This window comes from Ranitomeya variabilis, chromosome 6 (genome assembly GCF_051348905.1).
Source record: "Ranitomeya variabilis isolate aRanVar5 chromosome 6, aRanVar5.hap1, whole genome shotgun sequence".
Taxonomy (NCBI): Eukaryota; Metazoa; Chordata; class Amphibia; order Anura; family Dendrobatidae; genus Ranitomeya; species Ranitomeya variabilis.
Window position 1 is genome coordinate 69695719 of NC_135237.1, and position 26706 is coordinate 69722424.

General features: G+C 40.2%; 1 protein-coding gene across 3 annotated transcripts in view; it reads right to left on the bottom strand.

The window, feature by feature from the left end:
- The window catches only part of DPP6 (dipeptidyl peptidase like 6), a 1889424-nt gene that overhangs the window by 159445 nt on the left and 1703273 nt on the right, over nt 1-26706 (bottom strand). For all 3 annotated transcript variants that reach the window (XM_077268631.1, XM_077268628.1, XM_077268630.1), the window contains exon 8: nt 13123-13243. In XM_077268631.1, coding sequence (XP_077124746.1) covers nt 13123-13243 — 121 coding nt within the window. The remainder of the gene's footprint in view (nt 1-13122; nt 13244-26706) is intronic.

Genomic DNA, 26706 nt, shown 5'->3' on the forward strand with positions numbered 1-26706 from the left:
ACAGCCAGCCCATTTTCTTATGTTAGGCCTTTGAAGCCTGTCTGCGGTCCCTACTTTAAATACTCCTCCACTGACCACCAAGCTGCCTGCCTGTGTATCCATGTAACCGCTGTAAAACTGCCATGAGCCTATTGTTTGTTATTTTAGGCCTTTGAAGCCTGTCTGCGGTCCCTCCTTCCACTAGTCCTCCACTGGCCAGACCACTGCTGCCCGTGTACCCCTGGAACCAATTATAAAGTGCCTACAGCCAGCCCATTTTCTTATGTTAGGCCTTTGAAGCCTGTCTGCGGTCCCTACTTTAAATACTCCTCCACTGACCACCAAGCTGCCTGCCCGTGTATCCATGTAACCGCTGTAAAACTGCCATGAGCCTATTGTTTGTTATGTTAGGCCTTTGATAGCCTGTCTGCGGTCCCTACTTTAAATACTCCTCCACTCACCACCAAGCTGCCTGCCCGTCTATCCATGTAACCGCTGTAAAACTGCAATGAGCCTATTGTTTGTTATTTTAGGCCTTTGATAGCCTGTCTGCGGCCCCTACTTGCAATACTCCTCCACTGACCACAATGCTGCCTGGAGTGCCTGCCTGTGTATCCATGTAACCGATGTAAAACTGCCATGACTGCCTACTGTTTGTTATTTTAGGCCTTTGATAGCCTGTCTGCAGCCCCTACTTGCAATACTCCTCCACTGACCACACCAATGCTGCCCGTGTACCCCTGGAACCTATTTAAAAGTTCATAGAGCCTAGTTATATATTTTATTTACTATTAATAAGGCCATGATGGACTACGCTGTACCACGCTACAAGCTAACCAGTCGACACTCCTTTTGCGAGAAAAGCCATCCCAACCCTCTACCAGCATGTAGAAGACCGCATTGTCCATGCACTCTGGCAATCTGTGAGTACAAAGGTGCACCTGACAACAGACGCATGGACCTGTAGGCATGGCCACGGAAGATTACGTGTCCATTACGGCGCAATGGGTTAATGTGGTGGATGCATGGTCCACAGGGGACAGCCTACTAAGTCTGTCTGCAGTCCCTAATTCAAATTGTCCTCCACTGTCTAAATCGGAGCTTCCACCTTCTGGCTTTCGGCCTATAGTATCAGAAATTAAACTGCATTTGGCCTTCAACTTTGGTTAGGGCCTACTAACGGCTTCTGCCCCTCCCTGGTGTTGCCCTCAACTAAATAAAGCTGAGCTTCAACCTTCTGCTCCAAATTACCATTTTAAAAAATGCAATAGGCTTTTCCGGCCTACTAAAGGTGTCTGTCTGTGTGCCCCTGCCTGGTGTTGTCCTCAACTAAATAAAGCTGAGCTTCAACCTTCTGCTCCAAATTACCATTTTAAAAAATGCAATAGGCTTTTCCGGCCTACTAAAGGTGTCTGTCTGTGTGCCCCTGCCTGGTGTTGTCCTCAACTAAATAAAGCTGAGCTTCAACCTTCCGGCTCTCATTAAGTGGTTTTTAAAAAAAAAATGGTGGTTAGGGCCTACTAACGGCTTCTGCCCCTCCCTGGTGTTGCCCTCAACTAAATAAAGCTGAGCTTCAACCTTCTGCTCCAAATTACCATTTTGAAAAATGCAATAGGCTTTTCCGGCCTACTAAAGGTGTCTGTCTGTGTGCCCCTGCCTGGTGTTGTCCTCAACTAAATAAAGCTGAGCTTCAACCTTCCGGCTCTCATTAAGTGGTTTTAAAAAAAAAAATGGTGGTTAGGGCCTACTAACGGCTTCTGCCCCTCCCTGGTGTTGTCCTCAACTAAATAAAGCTGAGCTTCAACCTTCCGGCTCTCATTAAGTGGTTTTAAAAAAAAAAAATGGTGGTTAGGGCCTACTAACGGCTTCTGCCCCTCCCTGGTGTTGCCCTCAACTAAATAAAGCTGAGCTTCAACCTTCTGCTCCAAATTACCATTTTAAAAAATGCAATAGGCTTTTCCGGCCTACTAAAGGTGTCTGTCTGTGTGCCCCTGCCTGGTGTTGCCCTCAACTAAATAAAGCTGAGCTTCAACCTTCTGCTCCAAATTACCATTTTGAAAAATGCAATAGGCTTTTCCGGCCTACTAAAGGTGTCTGTCTGTGTGCCCCTGCCTGGTGTTGTCCTCAACTAAATAAAGCTGAGCTTCAACCTTCCGGCTCTCATTAAGTGGTTTTAAAAAAAAAAATGGTGGTTAGGGCCTACTAACGGCTTCTGCCCCTCCCTGGTGTTGTCCTCAACTAAATAAAGCTGAGCTTCAACCTTCCGGCTCTCATTAAGTGGTTTTAAAAAAAAAAAATGGTGGTTAGGGCCTACTAACGGCTTCTGCCCCTCCCTGGTGTTGTCCTCAACTAAATAAAGCTGAGCTTCAACCTTCCGGCTCTCATTAAGTGGTTTTAAAAAAAAAAATGGTGGTTAGGGCCTACTAACGGCTTCTGCCCCTCCCTGGTGTTGTCCTCAACTAAATAAAGCTGAGCTTCAACCTTCCGGCTCTCATTAAGTGGTTTTAAAAAAAAAAATGGTGGTTAGGGCCTACTAACGGCTTCTGCCCCTCCCTGGTGTTGTCCTCAACTAAATAAAGCTGAGCTTCAACCTTCCGGCTCTCATTAAGTGGTTTTAAAAAAAAAAAATGGTGGTTAGGGCCTACTAACGGCTTCTGCCCCTCCCTGGTGTTGTCCTCAACTAAATAAAGCTGAGCTTCAACCTTCCGGCTCTCATTAAGTGGTTTTAAAAAAAAAAAATGGTGGTTAGGGCCTACTAACGGCTTCTGCCCCTCCCTGGTGTTGTCCTCAACTAAATAAAGCTGAGCTTCAACCTTCTGCTCCAAATTACCATTTTAAAAAATGCAATAGGCTTTTCCGGCCTACTAAAGGTGTCTGTCTGTGTGCCCCTGCCTGGTGTTGCCCTCAACTAAATAAAGCTGAGCTTCAACCTTCTGCTCCAAATTACCATTTTGAAAAATGCAATAGGCTTTTCCGGCCTACTAAAGGTGTCTGTCTGTGTGCCCCTGCCTGGTGTTGTCCTCAACTAAATAAAGCTGAGCTTCAACCTTCCGGCTCTCATTAAGTGGTTTTAAAAAAAAAAAATGGTGGTTAGGGCCTACTAACGGCTTCTGCCCCTCCCTGGTGTTGCCCTCAACTAAATAAAGCTGAGCTTCAACCTTCTGCTCCAAATTACCATTTTAAAAAATGCAATAGGCTTTTCCGGCCTACTAAAGGTGTCTGTCTGTGTGCCCCTGCCTGGTGTTGTCCTCAACTAAATAAAGCTGAGCTTCAACCTTCTGCTCCAAATTACCATTTTAAAAAATGCAATAGGCTTTTCCGGCCTACTAAAGGTGTCTGTCTGTGTGCCCCTGCCTGGTGTTGCCCTCAACTAAATAAAGCTGAGCTTCAACCTTCTGCTCCAAATTAACATTTTAAAAAATGCAATAGGCTTTTCCGGCCTACTAAAGGTGTCTGTCTGTGTGCCCCTGCCTGGTGTTGCCCTCAACTAAATAAAGCTGAGCTTCAACCTTCTGCTCCAAATTAACATTTTAAAAAATGCAATAGGCTTTTCCGGCCTACTAAAGGTGTCTGTCTGTGTGCCCCTGCCTGGTGTTGTCCTCAACTAAATAAAGCTGAGCTTCAACCTTCCGGCTCTCATTAAGTGGTTTTAAAAAAAAAAATGGTGGTTAGGGCCTACTAACGGCTTCTGCCCCTCCCTGGTGTTGCCCTCAACTAAATAAAGCTGAGCTTCAACCTTCTGCTCCAAATTACCATTTTAAAAAATGCAATAGGCTTTTCCGGCCTACTAAAGGTGTCTGTCTGTGTGCCCCTGCCTGGTGTTGCCCTCAACTAAATAAAGCTGAGCTTCAACCTTCTGCTCCAAATTACCATTTTAAAAAATGCAATAGGCTTTTCCGGCCTACTAAAGGTGTCTGCCCCTCCCTGGTGTTGTCCTCAACTGAACAAAGCTGAGCTTCCACATTCTGGCTTTCGCCCTATACTATCAGATATTAAACTGCATTTGGCCTACTAGTGTGGTTAGGCCCTTGAAACAGTGTCTGCTGCTCTTGGGTTTGCTACTCCACTGAACAAAGCAATGCCGCCTGTTTAGTCCTGTTACCAATTTTGAACTGCATGTAGCCTACTTTATTCTTTGGCCCTATATCTGTTTCCTCCTCATCCTGCCCATTGCCCAGCCACTGCTAAATGAGTCTGCTGGTACATTGACCTAGACCACTACATTCCCCTTGTACGCTACACAGCCAGAATCTGTCCCTGCTGAAAGTAAGGTTCCCCTTCCCGCATGTTATACCACCTTACACAGGGACAAAGAGGAAGGTGCAGATGAAAGTGCAGGTTCCTTCATCAGGTGGGGGGGCATACTCGTTGGCGACGTCACTGGCACAGGGCCCCTCAGAGTACGCAAAAGTGTCGCTGCTGGTGGGAGGCGCCCCCGCCATGCAAACACACCGCCGTACTTTGAGGGGCCCTGTGCCAGTGGCAATGCGAACGAGTGGGCCCCCCCCTGCTTGCTCAGGATCACAGCACTTGCAACTTTTAAATACTTACCTTTCCCTGCAACACCGCCGTGACGTAGTCCGCATTTCCTGGGCCCACGAAAAACTTGAGCCAGCCCTACTCCCCCCACAACTTTCCCCCAATTCCCTATGCCCAACTATTATTATACAGTTAATTAAGATTGGCAAGCTTCAGAAACAAGAATGGATGTTTTTGGCATTATAATGGGCACTGTAGGTGTTTTCCTGGCCTCCACTCACTGCCGACTATGCTTCCCCATTGACTTGCATTGGGTTTCGTGTTTCGGTCGATCCCCGACTTTTAGCGATAATCGTCCGACTGCACTCGACTCGACTCTGGACAAAATCGGGTTTCCCAAAACCCTACTCGATCTTAAAAAAATGAAAGTCGCTCAACCCTAGTGGTGTCGAAACATGTCGTCCATAAGGGATTGAATGTATGCAATATTGTAACTAAAGAAATCTGGAACTTTTTAATGGATAAATAAAAGATATATTTTACTCTTCCATTGGACTGATCGCTGGAGAAACAAAAAGTTTTTTCTTTATATCTACATAATGGGGAAAAAGTGAAAGGAAAAGTGTTGGAGGTGTCGCAGCTACAGGCACAAAATTTTGCACAGTCACACGTCTGGACCCCGAGAGTGTCATAGGCTATGTTGTGAGGTGAAATTTTAACCCCGCGCTTTCCAATTCACCAAACAATTTTGCCCCTATCTACATAATGGGGAAAAAATGAAAGGAAAAGTGTTGGAGGCAAATTAACAGCTGCCAGATGTGAACAAGGGGGACTTAAAGAATGAGAGCGATGGCACCAAAGAGTATATACTGTACAGTTGCTAAGGTGGGGCCCCGACATGGGATAATCACCACACCACCACGGGGATATGAACACACACACAAAATGCGCCACACACTACCACGTGCTCAAACACATATACCACCCTCAGCGCACATTTCACCACACATACACCAACCTCGCCACATAAAAGTCGAAACACAAAAGTCGCCGCTCAAAACTCGCCACGCGCAAAACTCTCCACATGCAAAACTCGCCACACGTGCAAAACTCACCTCATGGCAAACTCGCCACACGCAAAACTTGCACACGCGGAAAAATTGCCACATGCACAAAAGTTGCAACACATGCAAAAGTTGCCTCACACAAAACTTGCACATACTCAAAAGGCACCACACATAAAACTCGCCACGCGCAAAACTCGCCATGCGCAAAACTTGCTGCACACAACTTGCTACACTAATCTGTCACATGCAACTCGACACACAAAAAATTGCTACACGCATGTCGCCACACAAAACTCATCTCACAAAAGTCGCTACATGCATGTCGCCACACGCAACTCAACACACACAACTTGACACACGAAACTCGCCCTAAAACACACACAAGTCTGGTATTATCCTTCAAAAATAAAAATCTGATTAATAAGCTGACAAACTACAAGAGCAACAAATGTACCATATAGGAATCCGGCAGCTGTCAGTCACATGACCAGACTATTATGTGTATGTGTGAGCTAATATATACTGCCAGGGGGTGGGCTTACTGTTGGCTGGGGATTTATCAGGCTGCCAATTTAGCTTACAAATACTGAGGTAAAAATACTGACCAAATAACGTGTGAACGAGGTCTAATACAGGAGGAGATGACATACAGATATATACTATATACAGGAGGAGATGACACACAGGTATATACTATTTACAGGGGAGATGACACACAGGTATATACTATATGCAGGAGGAGATGACACACAGATATATACTATATACAGGAGAGATGACACACAGGTATATACTATATAGAGGAGGAGATGACATACAGGTACATACTACATACAGCAGGAGATGACATACAGGTATATACTATATACAGAAGGAGATGACACACAGGTATATACTATATACAGGAGCAGATTAACTACAGGTATATAGTATATACAGGAGGAGATGACATACAGTTATATGCTATGTATAGGAGGAGATGACATACAGGTATATACTATATACAGGAGGAGATGACACACAGATATATACTATATATAGGTGAGATGACACACAGGTATATACTATATACAGGAGGAGATTACATACAGGTATATACTATATACAGGGGAGATGACACACAGCAGGTATATACTATATACAGGGGAGATGACATACAGGTATATACTATATACAGGGGAGATGACACACAGCAGGTATATACTATATACAGGGGAGATGACATACAGGTATATACTATATACAGGAGATGACATACAGGTGTATACTATATATAAGGGAGATGACAAACATGTATATACTGAGGTGAAAATGAGAGGTGTGAGGTGAAAATGAAAAGGTGTGAGTGCAAAATGAGAGGAGTGAGGGAAAATAGTGGAGTGATCGGAAAATGACAGATGTGAGGTCGAAATGACAAGTGTTAGGGGGGAATGAGAGGAGTGAGGGGGAAAATAAGAGGAGTGAGGGGGAAAATGAGAGGTGTGAGGGAGAAAATGAGAGATGTGAGGGGGAAAATGAAAGATGTGATGGGAAAATGAGAGGCGTGATGGGAAAATAAGAGAAGTGAGGTGCTATAACTAACCACAGATATTTACTATGCCCAGGCAACGCCGGGCTCTTCAACTAGCTTAGATTTACAATCTCCATGCTTTTCTCATGGTCAACTTTATGTGGCCTGTTCAAGAGTTGGAACAGCCAAAAATCTGTTTGTCTTTGCACCTGAAGGAAAAACTAAGAATGTCGTTTATCAAAAGGCTCTCGAATAAGTAGTAGAAAATTACTTCACATTACTTGGCCAATATAGTTAAATCTGTGTGGAATATCTCTGGTGTTGAAATATATGTTGTAAAATGCTTCCATTAGCTTAGTTTTTGCCTTTTAATAATTACATTTCTATCTATTTGTTTTGTGTTTTTTTTGTGCAGAATAAATTTTTGTTAACACATTCTATTTTGCTAACAGCAGTTATTACCCCGGGCGAAGCCGGGTAGTACAGATAGTATATATATATATATATATATATATATATATATATATATATATATATATATATATATATATATATATGTATATACACCCACACACATATGGACTGTGTAAACATTTTCGGACCTTGACAACACTGCATCAATGTCCACATGATGAAAGCTGCTGAATATGATGGATGAGCTATATTATATATATATATATATATATATATATATATATATATATATATATATTATATATATATATTATATATATATATAATGTAATTTCAGCAAAGAGTTATGTTACTGTTATCATCAAAGACAGTGAGCTGAGCATGGAGGGCTTTTACCTTGGAAACAAAAGCAATGGAAATCTGGCTCAATGGCAAATGCACTATAAGCACCAATATATACATTAAAAAGAGCTGCTTGTTGAATACAGTGCAGTAGAACATCTGACAATTTCAATGCACGAGACTATAACATGCCTAGTTACATGTGGTACACAATTTCATCCACATGGTGGCAGTAGCAAGACAACGTTCTATTTTGCCTTTTTTGCTTTGGTTCAGGGAGCCTTGTGTATCGTCTGACAGGTACAGACCGGATCGCCATATCCCTCAGATATTAATTACAATTTATCACCACATTTATTTTAGTCTACTTTTTAAAAGAAGAAATATTTAGATATGCTGGTAAATGTATAGGTTTTAGTATGTGCTGTAGGTAAAGATTTTAGCAAGTTTTATGTGAAACACTAATAAAAGAATTTTGAAGCTATTGGTAATTGAAAAGCTGCTCATTTATCGCACATCACAACAGCCTTTAACACCTTCCTGGCCAGATAAATTTAGTATTATACAGACACATTGGAAAACCATAGTATATCACCATGATTATAAGTCATACGTGTCTATAGCCCATTATTTTGATATGAAGACATCAGCTCAATTCACTGGAAACTGTAAAATGATGATAATTGCAGTCATAATAATCTGTATAAAGTTCTTCAGCTTCAAAAAAATCAGTGACGCCTTAAAATTGTTTTTCGGACAGGGCAAAAAAAGTGCCTTATATTTACTGACTGTCCTGGGACGTCTGGACGGTTGTCAGCCCTGCCCAAAAACTTAAATGAATTTTATTGGGATTGTATATGATATGCCAACACTAAGTAACAAGTATTTGTGACTTGAAAGGAAATAATACATGGTTTTCGAATTATTTTAACAATATAAATCTGAAAATTGAGATTTGCATTTGTATTCATGGATGGAGACGTTTTCAAGTCTTGTCACAGATTCTCAATGGTCTGGACTGTGACTGGGCCATTCACACACATGAATATGCTTTCATCTAAAACATCCATTGTAGCTCTGGCAGCATATTTAGGATTGTTGTCCTGCTCTAAGATGAACCTATGTCCCAGCCTCAAGTCTTTAGTAGACTCAACAGTAGTGTTGAGCATTCCGATACCGCATGTATTCGGTATCGGCCGATACTTGCGGTATCGGAATTCCGATACCGAGATCCGATACTTTTGTGGTATCGGGAATCGGTATCGGATCCATATTACTGTGTAAAATAAAGAATTAAAATAAAAAATATTGATATACTCACCTCTCCGGAGGCCCCTGGACATCACCGCTGGTAACCGGCAGCCTTCTTTGCTTAAAATGAGCGCGTTTAGGGCCTTCCATGATGTCACGGCTTCTGATTGGTCGCGTGCCGCTCATGTGACCGCCACGCGACCGACCAATCACAAGCCGTGACGTCATTCTCAGGCCCTAAACTCATTCTAGGAATTTAGGACCTGAGAATGACGTCGCGGCTTGTGATTGGTCGCGTGGCGGTCACATGAGCGGCACGCGACCAATTTCCATCTGGACATCTGGAGTCATCATTAAACAACAATCGAAATAAAGAAGAAACAAATTTAAAAAATGCAGTCGAGCTCAAATAAAATAGACTTAATAGAGGAGCAAATAAAATAATGAACTGGTTGCAAACCAAAAAAGATGCAAAACACACAAAACTAGAAAAAAAAAACAGGCACAAAATCGATGATGAAGCGGGGTCAAAGTGTTTGTAGGATAAGCAATTTGAATACCCAGTCTTTGTAATGCCATTGCTGCCAAAACTCACTTTTTGAGAAGAGGCCGTGATGAGGAGGGGGAGGTGATTTTTCTTTATGACTATATATGACATTACAGGGATAAAACACAAATACAATGTAGTCATGATATACATGGGTGTAAAATTACAAATAATCGGTGATCCCAGGAGTCTCCACTAACTAAAAATCTCCAGTTTACGATCTGCAAGTAGCTATGATTGAAATTTGGCTAAGGGTCCAGGGAAGGTTAAGTAACCTTAGAAGCGGCCGCCAATATCTACAGTGACGATACTGTTGTGTTTAATATCCTGTCATGCTGTTTTATGAAGAAGAAAACAGGATGGAAATGACAATCAGTAAAGCAAAACCCCAGGGGCCAAGGAGCATCTGGCTCTTTTCTAACGTCACACTGTGACATTAGTTATCATTCACTGAAGAACTGATCTTCCAGCGGGTTTATCACACATGGGTTATTGCGGGATATGTAAAATAATATTCAATCTAAAAATGGCTTCATTGAGTGATGATACTAGAAAACGAAAATGTGTCCTGATAAAGCAGTCAGTGTAGATTCAGCATCTCCTAACATGACACCACCGTCATACCACGATACAAAAAACTGCAAAGTTGACACCAAACATCGACCTTCCAGGGTTTGCACTGTGTTGAAATGTACTAGCGCCATTTCAGGTGAATTTTTCTAATAAGCTTTCATGCTTCTATACATGAGCAATAACCATGCTCCCGGCCATTTTATGACTTGCATCCTGCATTATCCCCAATGTTACCTATTCAGACGTTATCTTTAATATTCAGTTATCTGTGAAATAGTCGGTGAGGACTAGCTACTTTGATGTCTCGCATGTACAGTACATAAAGACATGAGTGACTCTTCTCTCCCCATGTAGCAAACAGACAAAAGCATCAGCAGCATGGAGGACAATATAAAGCAGCATGGTAGTCATAATGCAGTAGTAACGAGCAGTGTAGCTCTGAATCCAGCTCTGAGATTAGATAAACACTCACTAGATTGCAATAACATGGTCTGTGTGCCTGTACTGGTTCCTCCCCCTGCTCCTGCCTTTGTCTCCCTCCCTCTTCATAGAGTTTAGTAGGCAGCTGTAATCTCAGCCCTTGGTGAAATGGTAGTGTAGCTTGTTTTAACCAAGATGGATTTTAATAGTTTTTTTAGAGTGAATGATTGGTCCAAAAGGCAGAGGATGGGAAGAAGTGGCTCATAAGTGGAGAAAGAAGCTGATTTCTTAGATATTAAAAAGATTGATTTATGTAATTTTGTTGAAAAACCCTTGGCTGTTCTTGTGTCTAGTTAGTTTTCTGCATCAAGATATTTTTCTGCATCTTTTTATAGTTGTGGCATAGTAATGTATAGATGTTTTATGTGACTGCGAGTTTGACTTCTTAAATCCCTTCTTCATAAGGCAACCTATCTAAGGTCTATTGGACATTTACGTCGGTCCAGACCCTAGGCCTAGACCATGCAGCACTTCAGTGTTATGGTATCAGATTTATCTAATACGACTTGCAGAAATCATTGGACATTCTGCAAAAATTAAATTTAGGTTGTAATTTTCTGCAACAAATCTGCCATAATTGAATATACCCTTCTCATCACAGCGGCTCTCCTAATGTCATGGGATTTCAGATGATGTAGCTTCCCAACATCTGGGGAGCCACAGGTTGGAGATCACTGATGCAAACAATACACATAGCAAAACATCCATGATTTGATATGATGGCTCGATTGAATGATTAAGTGTTTTGCAGAGAGAGAAACCAAAAAACACCACCTTTGGCAGTGGCCTATCTTCAGAGAGAATAAAATGTTTTGGCATTCAAGTAACACAACCCGATTATTTGTTTCCCAACATTATTATTATTTATTGTCCAAACAGAGGGTTGATACTGGCACTAACCGAAAACATTATTGGTCTCACTCAGCAAAGGTATGTAGTATGATTAATTTTCAATATAGAAAAGAAGAATGCGTATGCGGCAATCACCAATGTATACCAGGAAGAAGCACCGGCTCGGCGCGAAACGGCTGTTGTCCATGCTTTGAAGTGTTCCATATGCTACCATTCTGTAATTTTACTTGATTGGAAAAAAGTTTGCTGGACGTGGTGAGTGCCACGTACCCATTCTTCTTTTCTACATTATTATTATTATTTATCTTTAAGGCACCATTAGTTCCATGATGCTGTACATTTCAGAAGTGTTACATACATATAACATACATAAACTAACATTCTGATAGACTGGTATAGAGGGTGAGAGGACCATGCTGTCATGGGCCTACATGTACAGGGTAATGTGAAAGGAGGCAGGAGGTTGGGGGATTGAAGCAACTCTGGTGTTAGTGAGGAGGCAGTGGGGTGATGAGATGAGTTTTCAGGTGGTGTTTCAAGGTTCAAATTGATCATGTTGAGGCACTGAATTCCAGGGGATGGGGATACTAAAGAAAAATCTTGTAACCCATTGGATGAAGAACATAGGTCTTTTGAAGACCGGAGGCTACGTGTGGGGAAGGATCAGGAGAATCTGAAAACCCCATACATGTCCGGTCTTCAGGTATGGACTGGGACTGGCATTTGAAATCACACAGGCCCATGTTGTCCCCATCCCGATGAACCAGATGGGATATATTACTAATATTACCCTGATGGAGAAAAGGAAGATTTTCCAGAAGACCAATATTTCTAATGATACCTGTGGTCTGCTGGGGTGACAGAGTCAGCGACTTTGTGCTCCATCACAACTCTTAACAGTATGGGTGTCTTGAGAACATTGATTCTGTTAACAACATAGCAGACAAGACAGCCCATCACCAGACAGGCCCTTCTGGCATTTGCCAGAATTGCCAGATGGCCAGTCCGGCCCTGCCGGTCTTGCTGAAAACAATGGGTTCACCTGACTTTTCTCTGGTGTGTTTGGGGATCTTAATTCTACCAACATTTCTCTTTCCTCTTCCATAGTATTTCAACGTAGACCATATTTTTGCTTTAAATGGCAAATTGCTCCATTACGGGAGTGTGATCTGTGATATACAAACCATTTTACTAAGCTATTCTATTTTGTTTGTATAAAATAATGGTTTACAAAGGAAAAACTGAAAGCAAATGCTGTTGGTTGATCTACTGGTACCAGGAGACAAACTGCACTTCATGTCAATTTTACAGCAAAATGCACATTTGCTAGACTTGATACATCACCCTATACATCAAAAATACAAGGCCTATTTATGTTCCAGGCACAGAAAGTGATGCATACCTTTCTGAAAGCTGACTGCAGATGCAATTTGAGAAACAAGACACAATGATCTGTCACAAAAATGCTATCAATGCCCTTTGCCACATTTCATATGGGAGTGATATTGGCATCTGAAGGGCCGAAGGACTTTAATGTTGTTGTTTGGAGCCCTAATGTATGGTTTTATTACAGTAAAATGTCAGCTATCATTCATACGGCTCTATTCTTTCAACACAATTCGTCCTACCTTCATAAAGCCAGTCACTCAGTCCGTTAAAAATGACTCCTTCTTTCCCAGTGGAGACCAAGCGAATGGGGCGGCTGTCAGCATACATTTTGTAGAAGATGTTATTTTCAAATATAAAAATCTGGAAATAAAGAACAGAAAAGATCTTAGTGGTCAGATAGTGCGATTTATTCCAGCTAATCTACGTGAATGTGTAGAATAAATCAGACATTGCAACATTATGTTAGGGAATTGTAATAAGCCCATAGGCAGAGCTCCGCGGCTGACCTGAAGTGGATGGAGGTTGGAGGTTTCCGGGATCATGAATGTTTTAGTATTGTAAGTTTATATCGGAATTGTTCTTTTCTGTTCACTTTGTCTGTTGTAATTTCCTTAAATTGATGGGTAATTTTGGTTTAAGGTGCATATGCATACTAAAATTAGGATATGTTCACACGGGTCATATAGACTGAACATCTGCAGTGTATTATAGTACACCAAAGACTAAAGAGCCTAATAATATCAGAAATTTTATGTATTCAGAGAAACACCTATAATAGAAATCATCATCAAGAAATAAATCAGGTATATAACATCTCATAAAATATGACCTTTCTTGAGTGTAATAAAATAGATAACATAAATACAAAAACAGGGTAATCCAATGGAAGACCACATGACATATGCTTTAATTTACTGTTGGTTATTATCTATATTGTCAATGTTTTTGTTACTCACAAGTTATTGGCTTAAACTAACTCATACTCTTTATTAACAAACTGTTTGACAATAATAGTACAGCAAAAAAAAAGTGCAAACAAGTGCTTACATTGCCAAGAGCTAGTGTAGCCTGTGTTCCTCTGTGCCACAATGCATGTTTCGCCCCAAGCTTCTTCATGGGGCGTACTTGCTTGCACTTTTTTTACTTTGTCATTATGGTCAAACAGTTTGTGAATGAAGAGTATGAGTTAGTTTAAGCCTAGAACTTGTGAGTAACAAAAACATTGACAATATAGGTAATAAGTAGTCAGATTAAAGCATATATCATGTGGTATTCCATAGGAATACTCTGTTTTTGTATTTAGGTTATCTAGTTATTTTATTAGTTTCAATAAAGGTCATATTTTATCAGACGTTATGCACCTAATTGTACTGTATTATTGTAGCTGCATTATGGATGAGATTCTTATGAAATCTACTGCAAAAAAAGTCTGCGGTGTAAATTGATAGGCATTGCAAATTTCATATCTACAGTATGTCAATGAAAGGCTCCTGCAGATGTCAGATTTTCACATATGAGGTCTATCAGTATTATTCCCAGATAGAACTCATACCTCTTATAGTCAATGGGTCTGTTAACATGTCCGTGTATTTTCCAGACCACTTGGACCGCACCAAATCACAGTGACATGACCAATTATGCTCCGAGTCACATATCAAACTTGCCAATACAAGTCTATGGGTAAGTGAAAGAAAAATCAGACAGCACTCCAATGCCATCCATGTGCTGTCTGATTTTCAATGACTGTTTGATAGAAAAAGCTTACGACAACAAACACGGCACTCTTACGATAAATAGTTAGTGGTGCCCAAGTAGGGTATCCAGCCCGTAATATCAATTATAGAAAAAACTTGGCACTCAAGGAGCAACTTGGTGTGGAAAAAGAAGCCAAGTTGCTCCTTGAGTGCCAAGTTTTTTCTATAATTGATAGAAAAAGCTTGCAATCTCCATCAGATTTTTTGCATGCAAGAATAACCGATGAAGCTAATGCCCAAATACTGATGAAAATTTGATCCAATACATTGACAAAGCTTAGACTGTTTTTTTGCATATAGAGAAAATCACCGAGGTCTCAATGAGCTCTCAAGATTTTAACCGGGATTTCATTTTTTTGCAATGCAAAAGGTGAAATCTGGGGTAAGTCTGAAGAATCTCGTGCAAATTTCAGCACTGCAAACGATCTACAGTGGATATGAGCCAAGTGGACGTTCAGTACTGTGCAAAAGATTTAGGAAGGTGTGATAAAAAAAAAGTAAGAATGCAAAGTAAGAATGCTTTCAGTAATAGAAGTGTTAATAGTTTAATTTTTTCAAGTAACAAAATGCAAAGTGAATGAGCATAAGAGAAATCTAAATCAAATTAGTATTTGATTTGATTTAAAAACTGAATCAATTCTTCTAGGCCAACTCATACAGTCAGGGATTTCGGGACCTTTAGTCAATTGCTAGAGTAGCCAATTATACCAAACAGGTGGTAATGATCATTGTTTTTACATATAGATTGAAACACAATGATTAGCTGAAACGCAACAGTTGTGAAAGAGGCGTAAAAATGGGTAAGAAACATCCGAGCTGTGCTACAAAGGTGAAGTTGTGGAAGACAGTTTTATGTTACAGGTCATACTTCATGGCAGTACTGAGCACCACAACAAGACACAAGGAAGTTATAATGCATCAGCAAGGTCTCGCCAAGTCAAAGATTTCAAGCCAACTGTGCTGTTCATGCTCTTTTAAAGAAGCTCTACGGAACACTGAGAAGCGTAGACACAGTGGTCGGCCAAGAAAACTTAACATGAAAGTCACGTCATACTTACTTTATTTAAAAATTAGAAGATGTCTAGCTGGACACTCAGCTCAGAAGTGGGAGAAACCAGTGGGACGTAGCTACACCCATTTACTGTTCAAAGAAGTCTGGCCAGAAATAGTTTTCATGAAAGAAGCCATACTTACATAGAAAAAAGGCCAAACTCCTCAACTATGTAAGAAAACATGGGAACTGGGGTGCTGAAAATGGTAGCAGGTGTCCTTGATGATAAGGCAAAATGTTAAGTATTTGGCTATATTAGAAGGCAATTTGTGTTCTGATGGACTGGAGATCAGTACAGTAATAAGTGCCTGCAGGCAACAGTGAAGCATGGTGGAGGTTTTGTGTAATTTTGGAGCCTCATTTCAGCAAACTGAGTTGAGGATTTGGTTAGGATCAACAGTTTCCTCAATGCTGAAATATACAGATAGATACTTATCATTATGAAATACTATCAAGGAGGCATTTGATTGGCACTAAATTTATTCTGCAGCAAAATAACTACTCCAAACACATAGCTGATGTTATCAAAGAAATCCTCTTTTTTCAATAAAGCTTTGTGCATGTCTATATAATGTAGGGTGTAAGTCAATATACTCACATGCTATCACCTTCTCTAGGATCCAGCGCCGTTCTGATCCTCAGTGATATCATCTCTCTACAGACTCTCAGTGTACTCTGTGTCATAGAGTTACCACAACAGAGAGGAGCCAGAAGACCGCGGTGTCTGATTGCTCCTACTCCTGCACTGAGAAGAAGCACTTCTCCTTCATTTTATTGGTGTTTATTTCTTTTGGCAGAACCAAATCAGCCATGTTGGAAACTCTGAGCTTTGAACTGAGCTCAGTTAGCCATTCCCATCCCTTTTATAATCTGAGTCCTGATTCAAACCCACATCAGAGCTAGCTTTTGCCGCATGGCTTAGGAGGAGAGTTGTTCACATGAGAAGGAGTTTTGGAGGAGTAATCTGTGACTGTTGCATGGTTTCAGTTACCCCCTTGTTTGTGTAGCCTTGTTTGTCAGGTTGGTGTACTGCGGTGCACAGTAGAGCCCCCCTCCCCTAAGTGGGGGAAGAGAACAGATGGAGGGCTAACTCAGGAGATAAGGCAAGGGTGGCGGCCCCGGCATCTTCACCTTCATAAGTATCCCAGGGAAAAGGAAGAGCTAGGGCACTCCCCAAGTGGCAGGGACAGGGAAGGATCCCCTGGTCCTGAGTCACCCAACAGCTGAGTCGTGACACTGTGTGACCCGGAATTGATTTTTGCAATGTAAGCCTACAAAGTGTCAGAACGAGGCTCGAGTGAACTGAATAGTCTGAAGTGTGGTGACATCACTGAGAGGAGGTGGAAAAGGCTGAGACCACCTTGACGGTGGTAGATGGGCACATAATATTAGGCCAAATTTTATGCTAAGCGTCTCATATTTTTTCCTAATCCTCCAAAACCATATTGCTATTCAAATTTCACATATTCCAAATTGACATGCTTTAGGATGATAGAGTACAACCTTTTTTGTATATCACTCAGAGGAGGAGCATAGCAGCACTGGATCCTAGAGACGGTGGTGGTAAGTGAATGTATTAACACATACACACTACATTATTTACGCATATACACAGATTTAGGCTGCCGTCACACTAGCAGTATTAGTCAGTATTTTACACCAGTATTTGTAAGCCAAAACCAGGAGTGGAACAATCAGAGGAAAACTATAATAGAAACATATGCACCACTTCAGGATTTATCACGCTCTCCTGGTTTTGGCTTACAAATACTGATGTAAAATACTGACCAAATACTGCTAGTGTGACAGCAGCCTTATATAAAAAAATCTTCATAGGAAGCCTTCTTTAAAAACTGCCTTCAGCATAAAGAAGAAGAAAAAGTCCTGGAAGTGATTATATGGCCCCCACAGGGGTGTGATTTCAACATCATTGAGTTTTTCGGGAATTAAATGGATAGTCAAAAGGATTTGCACAAGCCTAGATCCACATATCTTCTTTGTTACATACATAGTTACATAGTTATTAAGGTTGAAGGAAGACTGTAAGTCCATCTAGTTCAACCCATAGCCTAACCTAACATGCCCTAACATGTTGATCCAGGTTTTTTTGCCTTCCCCTGGATCAACATGTTAGGGCATGTTAGGTTAGGCTATGGGTTGAACTAGATGGACTTACAGTCTTCCTTCAACCTTAATAACTATGTAACTATGTATGTAACAAAGAAGATATGTGGTTAGTTCTCCAAGATGTTTGGAACAATCTCAATGCACAGTTCCCTCAAACACTGTTTGTAAGCAACTAGAAAAATGTACGCAGTTTTGAAGGCAAAGGGTGGTCACACCAAATATTGATTTGATTTAGGTTTGTGTTTTATTCATTCACTTTGCATTTGGTTAGTTGATAAAATTAAGTTAATATTTTACGAGATACTAGTAAGGTCTCATGCAGATGTCTGTTTTTTTATTATGCGTGAAAAAAATAGAAAATTTCTCATTGGTATGCTAGATCAGATTTTCCTCAATTTTTGGTGTCTGTGTTTTTTGTTACCATTAGGTCTCAATCTGATTTCGGGTTTTGACGTGTATGTTCTATACCTGTCTTTCATATATAGGGAACTCTTACCCATTATAATCTATGGAGCTGTTTATATGTCCTTGTTTTTTGCAGACATATTGACCACAAAAAAAAAATCATGGAGACGTTCTGTTTTTTATCCGAGTCAGGGATCAAAATCACCCATGCAAGTCTATGGGTCCTTGAAAATCACCGACAGCACTTGGATGCCATTTGTGCACTGTCCACTTTTAACATTGTAATTTGTAGGTGAACCTTTGCAATTTATTTAAGGTTTATGTATGCGAGAAAATCACTGATGAAATATCAATAGTAAAAATTGACAAAATCACCAAGCACTGATGATCATCCAGAAGAATGACAATTTTCATATATATTGGAATCTGCGTGTCATCTATATGTCTGTTTTTTACATCCATGTGGTATCAATATTTATATATTACTTCAAAATGTACTAGATTAAATACAGTTTCCTGTGTTAATTGCAATTTATCTATAAATATCAGATGCAATACGGATGACGCATAAGGGATCTGTTTTTTTTTTATAGACTTGAATTGGCGAGTCTTTTCAGAAATCTGAAAAAGAATAGTGCATTCTGAAATTTTTGGTCCATCTGGAAAAACTGTCATCGGATCAGCCTCGTTGAATGAAGTTGATCATTGTGCTGTCCGACAGCACAGATACGTACATATAATACACACATCTAAATGAGCCCCTAAACAGTAAAAAACAACAGTGCTCAGATAACAGGTAGATGGCATCTGTCTGCTGTCCATGTTTTTCACAAATCCATCAGATAAAAAATGGACAAGTCTCAGTTTTTATGCATCACCCAGTCTTCAAAAAAAGCACAAATGTGTTAAAAGCACATAAACTATAATAGGTACATTTTTTTACTAGTGAAACACATGGATTGAACACGTACACGCGAATGACGGACGTCTGATTGAGGCATAGATGGGAACATTGTTTCTTACATCCTGAGGCTACAAACTAAACACATCTACTAATTCTCACAGCTGAAAGTTTGCTATTTTTTCAACCCTTTCTGAGCTAATAAGCACCACAAATCCCTCTTAATATTTTGGCACAATATACTAATGCGAATATACTAATATAGGCAGGGGAGGACAGATCATTGTTGCAACCTGTGAAGCCTCGCAGTGGCCCAAAAAGTAAGGAGTCCCATTTCCACCTCCAAAACAGCAGGAATTGTGCATTATGATGAGCTGCACAGGGCCCATATACCGTTCTTGCACACGGACTCTCTTCTGTCTGTGTCTGGTAAGGGTATGATAACATGGGAGCGTCATTTGAGAAGAAAAATAATCCATGAGCAATATTCTAAACAGTTTTGCAGCTTTTACTACAAGTTTAAAACAGCTGGTGGGGCTGAGACAATACGAGGGTGCAACGACATAGCTCATCTAATTCATGACAAGCTGTGGGGTTCCTTTGTCCAGAAAAACTACTCCAGTCTGGATAAGATTTATGGCCAGGCCACACGAGTATGCCTCTTAATGAATCAGGAGCATCTGACTTAATCATGCCTCGTCATCAAACCGGAAGGAACATCACCGGTTCTGATGAATCGGGGCCTCTGTATGATGCCTCTCATGAGGAAGTTCTTAATTTCTTACTGCAGGCATATTCAATAAGTTCTGTGAATGTTTAATGTCCCTTCAGCTTGAGTCCTGCACATCTATGACAGCTTTTATCAACTGCAACATAGGTCCATTAAAGTAAATAAGGCTTTTATGCATTTTCCTGCACAGTGGGTGGCCAAAAGAATTGTTGGGCACAGAAGCATGGCTAAAGAAGAAGGCCAGTCACTTTTTTCCTACCCTACACCATACAGCTGATAAACTGTCACACTGTACACTTGTTTCATACATTATGTAATTGCATCCATGTAGTCCAGACTCCTCTTAGCTTCTCTTCAGCATTCATCTTTATGCTTTGCTATAAATCACATGATGTTTAAGCCCATCAGCATCACATAGGCAGCTAGAGCTAGTACCATTATTCCCTGCCTTGGTAAATTGTGATGATCTCCCCTTTGTATTTTCCTAAATTAACAAATATATTATCAGTATACAGTCGGGGAGTCTAATATATCAAATCCTAATGTATATTGTGTGACAGGAGCTGTGCAGTCATAATAATTATATGTGATAGCAGTGTGGTCCTCTGTGGAGACCTTCAGTAGTACAGTCCATACAATATCATCATACAGGATGTTCTGGTGACAATGATGGTGACCTACTTTAGAGAACATAAAAGTATATAATTCCCAGTGTGTCGCATGTGATAACATGTCCTAATTTAAGAAAAGTACACAAAAGATGTGCATATAAAAAGGAACAACTAAATAAGGGAATACTAGCTGAATAATATTGATGGGATGAATGAAAAAGGATCAATTGGCTAATTACTACTTTATAGAGTAACTAAACTTTTGTGAGGTTTTGTTTTTAGTTGAGTGCCCTTTCAATTGCAAAAAGATGAGAGGGGGTCCTGAGACTTCCACCAATTACTCAAACCCCCCAGAGAAGTATGCTACCCAGGATACAGAAGCACCTAGCCATTACTTGAGTATGTGAACAGAGTGGAGTATGAATACAATAGAAAACATAGGCTCTTTTCTCCTGAGCTGCGAACGTCTTGTTTCTATGAGCTTACATTAAGAAGACACTCAATTACAAAAAACCTCCCAAAGGTTTAGTTACCTTTTAAGGGGCTGCAGCATTTAAATACCCTTATTACTGCTTTATTCTCAGGATTGCACCGAAACCTGACAGTCTACCCATCATTGCTGAGTAAGTGATGGCATATCTTAGTGACATGTTGTCACCTACTTTAGTGAAAAACCCTTTTTCATAGATTACCGTATATTGTATTAAAGTAGAAAAGTAATATGATGTACAAAGGTACAATGATATCTAGCCATTGGCTTTGATTTTTCGTTATGTCTCATTTCGGTGATATTACCCATATCAGTTGTTAAATAAAATAGGCAATTCCATTATTATTCTGTAGGTATTGAGAGGGGATTAATTAATTCATTATTTAAATCAGCTCTTGGGATGACAAGAGTCCGCCTAATGATTTGCATAGTAATATTGTGCCGATCCTTCAGCTAAGAAGAGCCTTAATTTGTTTCAAGGAGGCACATTTACAAGGGAGCATTTTACGCTGACCGGCTAACAATCCATTTAAAGGTTAGTGCCTGAGGGAAGCTGCCTCTTACTCCATTAGACCTGTCAGAGATTTTTTATGAGACTGTCTTGTCCGAGCGTTAAAGAGTGTAAAATGCACTGTGCTGTCAACTTGTTGGCTGCTGCCTTGCCCAAACCTCAACTTCTACTGAATTGTCCTCAATGAACATTGAACAAATTATACTATTCCACAGCCAAATTGGTTCAGAGACGAAAACAGTTGAACTCAACTAATTTTGTGGTGCTGAAAACAAATATGATGCTTACATTTGCAGGTTGGCTCTAATTATCAAGATCCAGAGGTTGTAATTAGTTATGACACCTTTCATGCAGTCTTATAGCAAAATTGCAGCTTTATTATTTCACCATCATTGTTAGTAGCTAGTCTATTACATCATCTATTAAGTCTATTGAGCTTTCAGTATTCTATCATCTTAGAGCGACCAATCAAAAAAAGTCAACTCAGCTCCAGTGACGTAATCCTAATTACAGCAGCATCACCTACTTTTATAAATGTTCTCTGTGTATGGCATATGGTTATAGTATTTCATAGCTTAGTGTCTTATCATATTGACATATTCATATATGTTTTTTTCAGATATTCTTCTTGCATTAACAAAGCTCACTTTTGTGTCACAAAGGCAAAACTTGACCACCATGATAAGGAAACACACAACTACAACCTTTATTTTGGCTGCAGAATAGGAGATCAGGACAAGAGTTGGGCTCCACACATATGCTGCAATAAATGCGCATCACATCTTCCCCAGTGGTTGCATGGGAAGAGGCAATCTGTGCCTTTTGCAGTCCCAGTGATCTAGAGAGAGAACCTACCAATCACACACCAATTAGGAAAGAAGTTTCAATGAAGAAGAAGTAGACGTTACAGTATTCTAACATTCTATCTGCAATACGCCCAGTACCACATGCAGAAGAACTGCTGGTTTAAAAAGCACCAGAAACATTTTCAATCGAGTCAAGTGAGGAAGAAGAGGGTGCTTGGTGTCAGGAAGCATCTTCCTCTCACAACTCAGACTTTTTGTCAGCAACCACAACTGAACCACACCTTATAACACAAAGTGAGGTGAACAATCTTACGAGATTTAGATCTGCCGAAGAGTAAGGACTCGCTCACAAGAGCGAACAAATTGGATGAGTGCAATCCAATAAGAAATCAGATTGCACTCGGACCAGTGTTACCCTATGGGGCAGTGCACGTCTGCGATTTTTTCCCCAGCTCGAATCGGATTGAGGTTAGACTGAGAAAAAATCATAGCATTCTGTGACTGGTTGCGAGATTCAGATTGCATGCACCCATACAAGTCTATGGGTGCATGGGAAACATTGCACTGCACTTGGATATCACATGCGATTCCCATGGATGCCAGCAATGGAGGAGATGGAGAAAGTAATTTCTCTGTCTCCACTGTTACCCATGCTCTGATTCTCTTATGCGAGAGGATTGGGGCACATGTCACTGACGCTCAGCTCACATTTGCCGCAGAGCTGGAGCAGAGTGTTATTAGCATATTGCATCCGATGCTCTTACATCGGATGCCATACGTTAATGTGACTTCAGCCTAAGGCTGAGCCCTCAGGTTCCAGTCTACAGCAGTGGAATCTCCTAGAGGATGATGCTCAGATTTCTTTGTTCCGCAGCCTTGATAAAGACCTTGTCCAATACTTCTTCATGGAGGGTGATCTTGTGGCATGCAACAACATCAACAGTTTAATGGAAACCCTGAAGAAAAGTCATAATCCAGATTAATGGAGGCTCTTCAATTCATCGATTCATACAAAGCAAGCCTAAAAGCCCTCTGCTGCATAATGCCAATGACTACCTTCAATTCCAGATATTTATGCTGTCCACATGAAAAAAACCTATGACAACATGAAGCAGCTGTTGAGGTTGCAGTGGAATGAAAAGGCTGCATGGGTAGCATTTGCATTAGTGGTAACTAATTTTTTGAGAAAATCCAGAGCAGAGGACTATGAAGAGTTGGTAAAAAATCTGTTAAAAAAATATAATGATCTTTGATGTATGTTCTTAAAGATTAATTTATTACATTCGCATCTAGGCTTTTTTCCACCAAACTGTGGAGCACTGAGTGACGAGCACAGTGAAAGATTTCATCAAGATATTGCAGCTATGGAGAAAAGATACCAAAGAAAATGGAATTCCAATGCTTGCAGATTACTATTGGACAAAGCTAAGAGATGATCTAATGCAGGAGTACAAGAGACAAGCAAAACACAGTTGTCACTTAATGAGGACCAAATTTTGTAGTACAATTTCTGTAGCTGTTAATAATTCACAATAGTGTTAAGACCTGTTTCAGTTATTTGAATTGTTGCTACATTTCCTCTATATAAATATCAGAAAATTGGCAAAGCAAAATACTCTGCATCTTTAAATTTGCAAAAATAATAATGTTTCTCAGTACTCAAACTTCTATGCATTAAATAGACATAGCAGTGAAAGTAAAGCTCTTTGATATCATAGAAACAATAGACAACTAAAAATGTTCATTACCAGATTTGAATTCAGGAGATTAAAATCATTAAACAATGGCTCATTTCATAACTGAACCTGACAACTTTTGAAAATATGTAGAACAGTGTTATAGGTGGATTCCAGATTGTCTAAGAGAGGTACAAGTTATGTATTTTATCTGGTCTTCTTTATAGTTGAGATTCAAATGGAATGGGCCATGTCTCTATAAGCAAGTCCTTAGCATCATGTGGTGTTCCAATATTAGAACTCAAGGAATCCAGTGAATCTACAACATGTGTTCTATCAGGGTTCTTGTGGTCAGTGAGATTGATGGCTTGTCTATGTGCAGTGGTGAACAGGCTATCTTACAAGTTTCCATAAATCTATGCTATCTTGGCAGAGAAGTTTTAGCTGAGAGCAGTAGGACAAAGTGTTGATGCAGAAGAAGCAGATTAAACTGGCAAGAAGATGATTCAGACATTGACTAATCTACTAGATGGACTCACAGTCAGATTTATGGAATGGCCGTATAAATCTGAAGCTAGAAAGTCATGAACTAAGCAGCCAGCTTCTGTTTCCTTTATATATCCTCAATTACTTTCACCTTTAAAGGGGTACTAAACTTTTTTTTATTAAGTAAGGTAAGGTTGTATCAAATCTGAACATTTTCTTATCTTCTAATATATTGTCTATTAAGACTGAATGTGGCACTACAGAATAATGGGAAGTTCTATTTGCCTTATATGCTTATATTCCCTACATGATCTTCCATTGGCAAAAATGGTTACTTAAGACTGTTCACATTAGTGCTGGATTTCATTTAATCAGGTTTCAGAGTTAAAGTTTGAACCACCATTCTTACTATTTAAAAAATGGTTACTGGACCACATTAAGTCAACTGGATTTAACAATAAATTCATTGGAGTCTGTTTCAAAATAAATTTGTCAAACATATCATGGCTTAATTAATGAGAACAGAAGCGGAAATACTGATTTACTTTTTTTTCCAAGCAAAGCTTATCTATAGTCACAGACTATATTCTTAAGTGAGTGTAGCAGTCAAATGATAGCTGTCAACTCAAAATTACACTGTGAACCTGTGAGTCAAAGCTGATTATTGTCATTGGGTAGCAGAGACGTGGCATTGTCTGTACTGCGTCACTAAGGTCTGATCACTTTATACACTATAGATGGTGAGTAGTGTTCAGCGATACCTTCCGATATTTGAAAGTATCGGTATCGGATTGGATCGGCCGATACCGGCAAAATATCGGTTCTCGCCGATACCGATACCCGATACCAATACAAGTCAATGGGACACAAATATCGGAAGGTATCCTGGATGGTTCCCAGGGTCTGAAGGAGAGGAAACTCTCCTTCAGGCCCTGGGATCCATTTTCATGTAAGAAATAAAGAATAAAAATAAAAAATATGGATATACTCACCCCTCCGGCGGACCCCGGACCTTAGCAGTGTAACCGGCAGCCTCCGTTCCTAATAATGCAGAGTGAAGGACCTTCGATGATGTCGCGGCTTGTGATTGGTCGCGTGACCGCTCATGTGACCCCTCACACGACCAATCACAAGCCGCGACGTCATCGCAGGTCCTACACTCACTGCATTCTTAGGAACGGAGGCTGCCGGTTACACCGCTAAGGTCCAGGGTCCACCGGAGGGGTGAGTATATCCATATTTTTTATTTTTATTCTTTATTTTTAACATGAATATGGATCCCAGGGCCTGAAGGAGAGTCTCCTCTCCTCCAGACCCTGGGAACCATACACTGGGAACTTCCGATTCCAATTTCCGATATCACAAAAATATCGGAACTCGGTATCGGAATTCCGATACAGCGAATATCGGCCGATAGCCGATATTTGCAGTATCGGAATGCTCAACACTAATGGTGAGGAAGAATTTGTTGTTTGGTGGAATTAAATATTATGCAATACTTAATTTTCCTATAAAGAGTCAAGCTATAAGGCCTCATTCAAACATCTGTGTCTGTGGGGTTTTTTCAGACCATGAGTCTATGAAAAAAAATCACAGACATGTCCTATTTTTACTGGCATTTCAAATAAAAAAAAAGTACCAAAATACATCTTGGGGTCCGTAAAAATCACAGATAGCATATGGATGGCATTGATCCGTGTCATGTCTGTAATAATATTGCAGAGAATAGGTGAAAATACTGATAAAACACCGATTGTAAAAACGGACACTGTGACCAAACACGTGGATCCCAAGCAGCAATTGCACTCTGTAACAATAATAATAATGTTTATTTCTATAGCGCCAACATATTCCACAGCACTTTATATTTTAGAGGGGACTTGTACAGACAAAGAAATTACAGAATATCACATAACTCAACAGATACCAAGAAGTATGAAGGCCATGCACGCAAGCTTACAATCTACGAGGAAATAGGGGAGACACGAAAGGAGAATGGTAAAAAATGCTTGTATTGTACAGTTGGTTTATCAATAAAATAAATAGGGTGTTCACATAATCCGGCCACCATCCGGGATCTCTACACGTACAGCACAGAGGGCTATTAAGTGAACAGATGCTACGAGGATCATGATTTTGAAGAAAGTTTTGTATGAGCAAAACAGGGATAGTTAGATAAGTGTGGTGAGGTGATAGGGCAGTCTAAAGAAATGCATCTTTAGGGAAAGCTTAAGACTCTGGGTATTGGGAATACAAATGTCCTTGGTGCTCTGTA